This window comes from Meleagris gallopavo, chromosome 21 (assembly GCF_000146605.3).
Source record: "Meleagris gallopavo isolate NT-WF06-2002-E0010 breed Aviagen turkey brand Nicholas breeding stock chromosome 21, Turkey_5.1, whole genome shotgun sequence".
Taxonomy (NCBI): domain Eukaryota; kingdom Metazoa; phylum Chordata; class Aves; order Galliformes; family Phasianidae; genus Meleagris; species Meleagris gallopavo.
The window spans coordinates 266,620-277,619 of record NC_015031.2 but is presented as its reverse complement, the minus strand read 5'-3'; the positions used below and the strand labels follow the sequence as shown (position 1 = coordinate 277,619).

Sequence of the window (11,000 nt, the reverse complement as noted above, 5' to 3'; positions counted from 1 at the left end):
TTTGTGGGTGTGTGCTGGGCCCGGGGCCGCCGTTGTTGCTGCGGTGAGGGAGAGCGGGGGTTCAACGGCGGCGGCGCGGGGCGAGCGGGCGCGGAGCGGGCGCTGAGGGCGAAACGCAGCGTACTGTGCCCGGGCTGAGCTGTGTCGCTGTGTCGGGGCGGTGCGCTGCGTTCTGTGAGGGGTTTTGGTTATGGGGAGAGGGAGGAGGATGCTGTGGGTTGTGAACACGGAGGGAGAAATGCCACCCTGAGAGCAGAGCGGTGGGGCTGTGCCTGGGGTTGGAGGGTCCTGCTGTGCTGAGCTGCTCCAGGAGCCCCTGGCGGTGCTCCGCTTTGTGGCACAGAGCAGATTGGGCCGGGCTCTGTGCTTTGACTGTCTGTTAACTTGTTGGTTCTCTGGGGCAAAACCTGCTGCGGGATGTTTTGTAAGCGAGTCGGGTTCAGGATTTGGTCAGCTTTGTCAGGCTGCTTCATTTCCTGCTCTTGTTCACTGGTTTCCTGTGAGCCTCAATGGAGCTTTCACGTGCGCTCTCTCGAAGCAGCTTTCAGGGTGTTTTTAATACTTTGCCTTCAGATAATGTTTCTCCTTGAATATTTGTTGTGAGCTTTTCTCATCCTCGTGTGGTTTGTTGTGGGAATAACTCTCTCTCACATTGGATATCAGGAACAATTTCTTCTCAGAAAGAGTAGTGATGTATTGACACAGGTGGTGAAGTCACCACCCTGGAGGTGTTCCAGAGCCGTGGAGTTGTGACTCTTGGGGATGTGGTTTCTTCAGTGGGTGTGGTGGGGGTGGGCTGATGGTTAGATTTGATGATGTCAGAGATCTTCTCCAGCCTTAACGTTCCTATGTTTTTCTCTATTTTTTCCTAGAAAACATGAAAGAGGTGAAGGAGCCACGACATCGCAAGGACAACAGGCGCCCAGATCTGGAGATTTACAAGCCTGGCCTCTCCCGACTGAGGAGCAAACTTGTGCCACCAAAGCACGAGGCCTCTGAGGAGAGGAGCGGAGCTGAGGAAGGCAAGGGGGAGAATGGCCCTTCAGGAGGAGGATCCTTCAGGAGAAGGGCCTCCAGTCATGGAGAACTTCAGCATGGTGACAGCCACAACCAGAATGGTCCTTCACTGGGAAACGAAGAGACAGAGACTAAAGGTGATCTTCAGAGCCAGGAGAACTCATGCACTCCGCTTGCTGTGGATGAGTCAGGTGCCAAGACCACGAGGAGAATCAAGAAACCGGACCAGCAGATCTATCAGCCAGGGAAGCGCCTGCATTTGGTTGCTAAAGAAGTCGCCCTACGGTTGGCTACTGAGGAAATCACCTCTAAAGTAGAACAGCTGAGAGTTGAAGGTGGTGAAGAGACTGAGAAAGGTACTGCAGAAGATAACAACAGGAAAACCAAGTCAATCAAAGAGGACAGAGAGGGAAACCAGGCAGGGGACGGAGTGAAATCCTCTAGGGCGGATAAAGGAAGACGACTAGAGCGAACTGACAGGGTGAGGAGGGCACACGATGAAGTGATGCAGGGGAAGCTGGGCGCTACAAAGCGGTACTCCCGCTCTGACAAGCGGCGGAGCCGATACCGCACGTGCAGCACGAGCTCAGCTGGAAGCAACAACAGTGTAGATGGAGCCCCGCTGGTGGATGGGATGGAGAGACGGCAGGAGCGTGCTAGAATACGTCCTAGGAAGCAGCTCTCTGCATCCTCCACTGACTCCTTGGATGATGACAGAATCGATGAGGCAGAAGCGTATGTCTCTAACAGGATTTCAGACAGGAAAAAGCGTTTAGAGCAGAGTCGAACTTCTAGGAGTGAGAGTGAGCGGAGCAGCAACAGCAGGGAAGCCAAGGGACACTTCCGAGTCACTTTCGACAGCAAGACTATGAACAGGGATGTCATTCTAGCAGACGCAGATAAAAAAAAGCCTCTGAAGGCGTTTTCTGGTTGCAATGACTCAGAGACTCTGGACGCGAGGAGCCAGAGCAGAGAGCCCCAGGGGAGGGGCCGTGGGATTCTGTTCCTGCCTGCCAACACAGATCTCTCTGCCAGCTCTGCAGCCTCCCCTGAACCCAGTCACCCTGGGCCCCGGCTGCTGCTGGGCGGTGCTGGCAGTAAGGGCTCCCGAAGCCGGGGTCGAGGTGGCACCGCTCGCAGGTTGTGGGACCCCAACAACCCGGACCAAAAACCCGCCCTGAAGAGCCAAACCCCACAGCTTCACTTCCTAGACACGGACGATGAAGTGAGTCCCACCTCCTGGGGGGAAGCCCGCCAGGCCCAGACGTCCTATTATAAGTTCCAAAACTCTGACAACCCCTACTATTACCCTCGGGCTGCCGGCCAAGGTCCGCAGTATCCTTACGGCGGGTACTCCCTGCAGTATCCAATGGGTCCAAGCAATGGTGTGTACCCAGGAGCCTTTTACCCCGGGTACCCTGGCCAGGCAGGGCAGTACATGTGCGGCCCGCTCACCCCAGCTCCTCTGAGTCCTGAGATGGAGCAGCAGATGAGGAACATGCAGCAGCAGGAGCTCAGCAAACTCCTCCGTGAGGCTGGGAACCAGGAGCAGCAGCTCAGCAATCTGCTTTCCAGAGACCGCATCAGCCCAGAGGGGCTGGAGAAGATGGCCCAGCTGAGGTTTGTGGCTGAGTCATTTCAAGAGTAAATTTCTGCCAGAGCTGTTGTCCATAATGTTTTCTCACGGGAATTTGGGGGATGGGGGACATTGATATCTGAGGGATTGTGGCTATGGTTCACTATCTTATGATGTGTTGGGGATGTTAATCACGTGCCAGCGGTGTCTGGATATCAGAAAGACACTGTGAGCAAATATCTCTTTAGCCTAGGCTGAGGGTTAAATTGTGGCTTCTCATGGTTGTGCCTGTGCTGAAGGCACGCAGGGGAGCAGGACAAGCACCTGATGCAGTTCTTGGAATCTTCTTTCTTGAGCTGGGCTCTCTTGGCTCCAGGACTTTCATGTGCTTTTGGTATTTGCTGGTGTACTTTTGCTTTATTACCTGCCTTTGATTGCTGATTTGCATTGCTGGCTTCAGCATGGCAGCTCTCAACTTGTGCTTGCAAAGCGTTGTGTGGATTCCTGGTGCTGTGTGGCAGTGACAGCACTTTCTAAGTGCTGGTAGTTTTGTTCTTGACACTGTTCAGCCCTGTGACATATGGCAGTTCCCTGGGGGTGGCCTGGTGAAAGCAGTCTAGGAAGAGGAAAGTGACTCTGGCACTCTGGAGGGCAGTTAACATGACTGGAGCAAGTTTCTACTTGGCATCTACCACATTTACGTGTAGTCTTTGGGGCTTCTCTGCAGGCTTATTTCAGAGCTGACTGGCAGTAAATCTGGCAGCTGAGTTCTTTTCAAATGTTTGTTCTGCATTTGAGGGACTCGCAGTAGAGACCACAGAGAGGGATATGTATGCACTGGTAACAGCACTGGAGGTTTCAGGTTAGGATGAGAGAGGCTGTGCTGCCATGGCTGGTGAGGGCTGCCCTTCCCCAGAGCACGGGTACAGTTGGTCCCTGCCCAGTATCCATTTCATCAAATTGTGTGTAGGAGTTCTGTTCCAGTGTCTGAGCTGGGCTCTTGTTAGTTGGTGAGGGGAATGTGGTTTGTTATTCCAACGTGCATTTTGGTTGCATGAAGTGATATGCAGTCGCTGTAATGGCAAGATCTCTTGCTCTTAGGTGCTTTGTGTGCTTGTTCCTGGCCCTTAGTAGCTAGGCTTTGTTCTTGGAAGCAGCAGAGCCTGGCAGTGTATGCTGTTTTCTGTATTACTTTCAGAGATAATTAGGTCTTGCTCTTCCCAGAGGAGAGCTTTAGCAGAGCCTCTTTGCTCTTTGGTAAGTCCTAATCCTTTTTTACGCGTGCAGAAAGAGAGATGGTCCTTTCAATTTGCTCTGCTGGAGCAGAAGGAGTGTTTGGTTACAACAGCTTCCATCTGGGGCATGTGTGGAAGCGTCCATTTGCCATAGCGCGTGAGCCAAGCAAACTGCTGACATCTCATGCCTGCAGGATGAGAAGCAGCAGGTGGTTCAGCACGTGCTCCCTGCCTGCTCTGCCAGGCTGTTGTGTTGACCACTGGTTGTGTCTCACTCTAGGGTGGAGATGCTGCAGCTGTACGAGCGGTGCATTTTGACGGATATCGAGTTCTCTGATACCCAGAATGTGGACCAGCTGCTGTGGAAGAACGCCTTCTACCAAGTGATTGAGAAATTCCGGCAGCTCCTCAAGGATCCTCTGGGGGAAAATGCCCAAGAAATTCGGAACAAACTTCTCCAACTTCTAGATGAGGTAAGAGGAGAGAAACGCCCCCAGGCTTTTCTAAACCTTTGACTGGTTGGTGTTTAGAACAGGTTGGTATAACTGGACGAGCTAGCCTTTGTGGTCATGCTTATTGCTGTTTGTGCCTAAGGCCATGCTTATGCAAAAAGAATGCACAGACAGATTACAATTTAGTGTAGCGGGTGTTAGTCCAGGTGGATATTTGTTATAATTTAAACCAGGCTTGTTGTGGCATGTTCTGTTTTGATGAGAAATTGATTTAAGCTAAAATGAGCTAAGCATCTTTAAATGGAAAGAGCATTCACAGAGGTGTTTGTGCTATCTTTATCAAATTTGCTGAAAAGTCATTCTGTTAGACACTCAGCACCGTTACTCATTGTAGAAGGTAGGCTGACAGATCCAAGAGGATGTGTTTTACAGGATTGTGTTGGCAGGAAGAGACTGCTGAAAGGCTTCAGTCCAACCTCTTGCTTGGAGCAGGACTGTGGCTAACATAAAATCAGGTCAGCCTTGAGTTTGTCTAGCTCAGCCCTAAAAAACTGAAGCTGGAGATCCTCTTGCCTTATTGCTTTCTGAAGAGAACAGCACAAACCAGAGGGAGGGGGACCTTTCCTGCAGTAACCAAAGGTCAGTGTTAAGATTTTCCGCTTGTCTTTGGAGAAATTGTGGCAACCAAATACATGTGTTCTGCAGGGCACTTCCTTTTTTGATGGCTTACTCCAGAAGCTGCAGGTGTCATACCAGTTCAAACTGGAGGATTATATGGATGGGATGGCCATCCGCTGCAAGCCTCTGCGGAAAATGGTAGGTTGGCTTCCTCCTGGAGTCTTCTCCTCCTGTTAGTGCTATGCTGTGTGCTGCCCTTGCCAAGAGGTGGGCAGCTGTAGTCTGAATAGACAGCAGTGTGTTTGCAGGGAATCTCAGCTGTTAGAGAACATGTTGAACTAACTCCAGTGTATTAACATTTCTCAGCTTCCTTTGCAAAGACAGAATTTTTCTTTTTGTATCATCTCTTTGACTAGAGCTAATAAGGAGGTGTCAGAGGTACCCTGGCTTGGCCTTAGATACTGAACAACTCGTACTTCTGTATATGGAATTCAGAAAAATGAATGAGGAAGGCTAACAGTTGGGCTCTCTCTGATGCGTGACAGTGACTGCCCTGAGCTGTGAGTGCAGGTGTGAGAACAGTTGGAAGAGGATATTTTAGTCAAGCTCCATTCCCAGAGAGATGTGTTTGTTTTAAGCAGTTTATCTTCCTCACATTTCTCTTGAACTGAATGAACCACAGATTCTGGAACCTACTTTCTCTGCACGAGAGCTAGGATGTTGTAAGGGAGTAGGATCTGGGGGGTTGGGTTGCCTTTACTAATGCTGAACCAGTGCTACTGAGCCTTGTCATTTAATTCTGCAGCCTTTTTTTTTTTTGATCCTCAGTTTGTCAGTGACTTCCTCTTAGCTCTTCACAGTCCCCATGAACTCACAGGGTGTTAAGGTGAGTTGGGATGTGCAGCTCCCACGTGACGTACCGAATGCTTTCTTTCAGGTGAAGTATGCACTGATCAGTGCCCAGAGGTGTATGATTTGTCAGGGGGACATTTGCCGATACAGAGAACAAGCAAATGACACTGCAAACTATGGAAAGGCACGCAGGTATTGTGTTCTTCACCCCAGGGCTGAGCAAAGCTCTTCCTCTATCTACTTACAAGGGATGCATCTCATTTCATGCTTAAGCTTGCCTCTAGCCAAAGGAGTCTTTTCATGCCTCCTTATTGTACTGCAGTCCTGTGTAACTTAAAGGTACGATGTGAACTGCTTTTCCATCCAAAAAGCAACCCAGCAGATCCATCTTCCTCCAGCTGTGCGTTGTGGAAGTTGTCCTGTGCTGATCCTGCAGCATGGAGTGTTTATGCTTCTGAGGCTGGCAAACTGATATATTTTCTGCTAGCTTCCCAGCTAGGAGAGATTCCCATATGTGCCCATATGTTCTGACTGCATCAGAAGTTATTGGCACCTGTTGCTTCCTATCACTCTTGTTTTGCCTGGCATACAGTTCTTTTTCTGATCTTTTTTATTTTCTTGGAGCAAAGAGTGGTAGTGAGCAATTGAGCCCAGCATGGGGCCCTGAAACCCATGGAAGGTTGAAACAGGGTGGGGAAAGCTGCCTGTTTATGAAGTGAGCACTGTAGAATGCACTGATACCTTACAGGGCTGGAAGGAGCACACATGTTCATTATGCATCTGAACAGTGTTGACAGATTTGTGTGGCATGAAATAAGCTGGATAATACAACTGAGGGGAAATAGGAGGAAGGAATGGGCTGCTTCTTAACGGATGCCCCTTCTTCTGGGATAATTAAATAATGAGCTAAGCAGCCAGGAAGATTTGGTCCCAGCTGCCAAAAAGGCTAAAAAAAGGGGGAGGAGAAAAAAGCGTTCTGCAAATAGCCTGTTTTCTGCCTGAGGCTGCACTGGAGACAACACTTAGTGGAGCTGGCTAAATGCTCATCTTCAAGCTGAGCCAAGAACATTTCTTTCTCCAGCTGTGTCTGCCTCTCCCTCTTGTCCTGTGCCCTGGCTCTGCCTCTCTGCACTGGGCACAGACTTAGTAGCTGTGCACACTCGTGCAGGCAGAGGGCACTTGTGCAAAGGGCCTGTTCAGTGCTGGGCTGCCAGTGCTGCAGAGGGAACTTTGTGCCCTACGCAGTGAGGAAGGCAACCTGATGTCCTTTCAGTAACTTTCTCCCTGGTTCTTCCATTCCTCAGCTGGTACCTGAAGGCTCAACAAATCGCCCCCAAAAACGGCCGCCCATACAACCAGCTGGCACTCCTGGCCATCTACACGGTAAGATGTTCATCATACAAAGATGTAGCAAGCACAGGAAGAGCCTCTGAGAAAGCTGTGGGATTCCATCTGGTGGAGAAAGACATTGTTTAAGGCAGCACTTCCAGATGTTTTTTGTTGTTTTTTTTTTTTTTTTTTTAGTTAAGTTGATGGCAGGGTGTGTTCGGTGGATTCCAGCTGTTGGCTTCTGGCTGCTTTGCTAGATACACAGTACTGCCCCAGGCTATCTACGTTTTTGGGACTGCTCTGTGGGCTGTTGAGAGTGCACTTGCATCGGAAATGGGCTGCATTTAAAGTTTTGCATGAGATTTTTGTACTTGACTAGTCTAAGTGACATCAACATGCAGCTTCCTTCAGTCTTAATTTTGCTGGCTCCTGTAGCCATGCAGGAAAGCTTGTTTCAAGGAAGATTTGCAGCAGATAATGGGGGCATCAGCATGGGGCATGGGGGCTGGTAAGGATCTCATTTGCAATGCGGAAAAGACTTTTTTTTTTTTGAATAGCAGTTCAGAACTGCGTGGTTTAGAAATGCAGTTTCCTTGTGGCTGGGAATGACTTTTCTGACTCCCCAAGTGGGACTTAAGGCTACCAAGTATCCTGCCCTGCTGTGCTGTTCTGTAAGGCCCTAAATGGCTGTGGGTCTCGATGGGATAAAGACTCAAGGAGTGATGTCTTACAGCATTCCCTGTGGCAGGGCTGTGGGAGAACAGATGCTGAGAGGTGGCTCGAGTGGCAGACTGAGATAAGGAGGGCATCTTTCACCACAGGCAGGAGTCTGGCAAAACTTCCTGTATTCCCGGACCTCTGTGGAGTAATTTCCATATTCATTACAATGTTGAAAGGAGGTGTTTTTTTCTCCAAACTGTCAGGAATTCAGAATTTATACTGATGCCCTTTATTGCTATGTCTGCTGAGAGATTTTTTTGTGAACTTCTGGGTTGGTGGCTTCTGTAGCAACCTGAGGGCTAGAGCAAGGTCTGCAAGCTGTCGTGTCGGCTGCCCTCCCTAATCCTGGTGAAATACTTGTGCTGAATGTTGTAGATAGTCGTGAATGTGGATGGAGAAGGGTCCAGCTTGCTTGTAGGACTGCTCTTACTCTGTGAATATCTGTCTCCGAGGCACTGCTGAGGGAGAAGGAAAGTGTATTGAGGAACATGGAAAGTGAATGGCGTGGGGGCTTTGCCCTGAGTTTCCCAGAATGAATGCCAGCTCTAAGTCTGGTTGTGTTTTTGCAGAGGAGAAAGCTGGATGCTGTCTACTACTACATGCGCAGTCTGGCAGCTAGTAACCCCATCCTCACAGCCAAGGAGAGCCTCATGAGTCTGTTTGAAGAGACAAAACGCAAGGTGAGTCTTGGAGCTGGGCTGTGGGATGCTGCAGCTGCCTGAGCTGACCCACAGCTGGAGAGCTGCAACCTGGGAGAAGGGTGATGGTGGCTTTTGGTCTTGGAGTTTTACGAGTCTTACTTGTTAGAAATTCCATGTTGGAAGAAAAAGAAAGCCTTCCAAATGACGGTATCTTTCTGCCTCTCCACAGTCTGATTTTGGGGTTGCTTAGGCAGCTGAATCTCTTAATTCTGTGTCACAAACTGTAAAATGGCCGAGCTCAGTAAGGGCTGAGGTCGCTGCGGTTTGCAGCATGGCCTCAACATGCAGTTTGATCATTGCCTTATTCCATAGGTGTCCCACAGAGGTAGGAAGGAGAAGCTGCAGTCACTTTGTGCCTCAAATCAAAGATGCGGCGTGTTGACTGTTAAACACTGCTAGGAACTGGATACAGCTTTTCCTTCTCCCATTGAGCAATCAGAGTTTAAAAAAAAATATATATATAAAATAATAATCTCTCAGCTGCACTCTCTTGTAGTGTCAGAAATCAAATTCTGGACTGTCAGTGAGTTACTGTGGTTTTTAAGCTGGGACAAGAGCCAATTTCTCCATGTAAATAAAATGATATATTTGTCTTGAACTTTTATCCCCGGATGATCTAACCATGTCCTATCTGCACAGGCAGAGCAGATGGAGCAGAAGAAGCACCAGGTGCTGGAGCTGAGCCCCAGCCATCGAGGGAAAGGCAAGAAGTCCACATTGCGACAAGTTGGAGACGATGCCACACGGCTGGAGATCTGGATCCATCCTTCCCACCCCCGTTCCTCTCAGGGCCACGAGTCCGGCAGAGATTCTGAGCAGGACAATGGTCTTGGGAACCTCAGCCCCAGCGACGTGAGTACTGCAGGAGGAGGCTGCTGGCTTTGGTGTCATGTGTTTGGAATGCAGTGGAATGACACTGGATCTGTTTTGCTTTCCTGTTGCTAAATTTTCCAGTGTTTTGGCTTCCCCTATGGGAGCTGTGCCTGGGTCAGGCTGAGGAGTTGGTGACCTCGTGCCTCTCATGTTTAAAGCATGTTGTTACCATCCATTTCTTGGCAGCGTGCGCTGGTGTGGCTGATATAGAATAGGAGAGGCACAAACAGAAGAAGCAGAAAATGCCTCTTCTGGAGGCTCTAACTTGGGTGAGGTTGCCGGTGGGAAATGAGGTCAGATGCTGGAGACCAGGGTTAATGGTGACCAAGTAGCTCTACTGCATGTTATGGAAGCAGGTCATTTGTCCCGATGCCAGGTGGTTGGAAGTTTGCATTGGGAATGTGAAAACTGTGGTTTAATTTCCAGGGTATGTGTTGTATTTGCATTACTTGTTCTACTGAGAGGCCAGACTCTCTCGTTTCTTCTGTAAGGATTAAAAATGTGAGTGGCAGCGTCTCTCATTGGTCTGTTTGAGCTGTGTACCTTGTAAAAGGAGCCCGAGTGAACTCTGTTTGTCAGGCACTGGAATGTAGGCAAAGACAATGATGGTTGGAAGCTCATTCTCTAGGAATCCTCACACTGCTTTGGCACATGCGGCCTGCAAGAGGACTTGCCAGGGAGCTCTGGACTGCCTGTCCTAAAATGGCTGTTAAGGATGTGAGTTTAGCAGAACTGGGAAGGCCTTCTCTGCATACTGCGGGGCCCAGAGCTTCTCAAATATGATTGCACTTTTATAACTAGTTTGTGACTTCAGCTGGGTGGAACTGGGGCGAAGTCTTAGGGCTTTGAAAGATAAGCTCTGGCACACTGCAGCAGCATTTTTTGGATGTTACTGCCCTCGGTTGTTTTCCCTCTCCTCAGCTTCTCTTCTGGAGACCTTTGCTGCCTCAGCATCATTGAAAGGAATGTGCCAAGCTTTAGGGTTTCCATAAATCACTGATGCAGAGCTTTTATATAAAATGCTGTGAGTGTTTTTGAGGCGCTGGGAGTTTCTCTTCTGCAGTACTGCCACGTGAGGTGGTGTAGCCACTAGCAAAGTGGGGGGCAGTGATGTTTGGTCGTTTACAGTGTGGTGATGTTTGCTAGAGCTTGCTCTTGGTCTGTTCTGTGAGGGCTGTGCTCCCTGAAGTGCAGGAACTGGCAATGCATGTTCAGATCTCACAGCTGATTACTACCCTTACTCTTCATCTCTTCATCAGTTTGAAATATTGGCTCATGGAAAGGTTCTCTCACTGGCGCTGAGAGGCTGCAAACCAGAAACACAGAGGCAAAAAGGCAGGGGAGTGGAGGGTGCAGGTTTGGGCGCTGTGTTCTTTGCAGGCAAGGTTTTTCTACTCGGGCTGCAGTGCACCGTTCCACTCACGTTGTTGGTGCAGCTGTTTGTGGAGCCGAACTGCGACTGTGTCACCAAACTGACCTGGATTAAAAATAACCAGGTGAGGAAGACATCTTACATCTGCATCACTCCCAAAGTTCCCTTGTGCTGAAGGTGGGAGCCGGATAAAAAGCTGCAGCAATTTAGGAGGCTTTTCTGTGCTTTCAGGGGGCTGGAGAGAAGTTGAGGAAC

General features: G+C 49.5%; 1 protein-coding gene across 1 annotated transcript in view; it reads left to right on the top strand.

Annotated features, from left to right (window-relative positions):
- The first annotated feature begins 141 nt into the window (after positions 1–141).
- Positions 142–11,000, top strand: part of LOC100541939 (SMG6 nonsense mediated mRNA decay factor) — a 77,724-nt gene continuing 66,865 nt past the window's right edge. The window contains 8 exon segments of the mRNA XM_031556395.1: positions 142–160; positions 873–2,637; positions 4,109–4,301; positions 4,986–5,096; positions 5,836–5,942; positions 7,055–7,133; positions 8,369–8,479; positions 9,140–9,352. Coding sequence (XP_031412255.1) covers positions 878–2,637; positions 4,109–4,301; positions 4,986–5,096; positions 5,836–5,942; positions 7,055–7,133; positions 8,369–8,479; positions 9,140–9,352 — 2,574 coding nt within the window. The 5' untranslated portion in view covers positions 142–160; positions 873–877.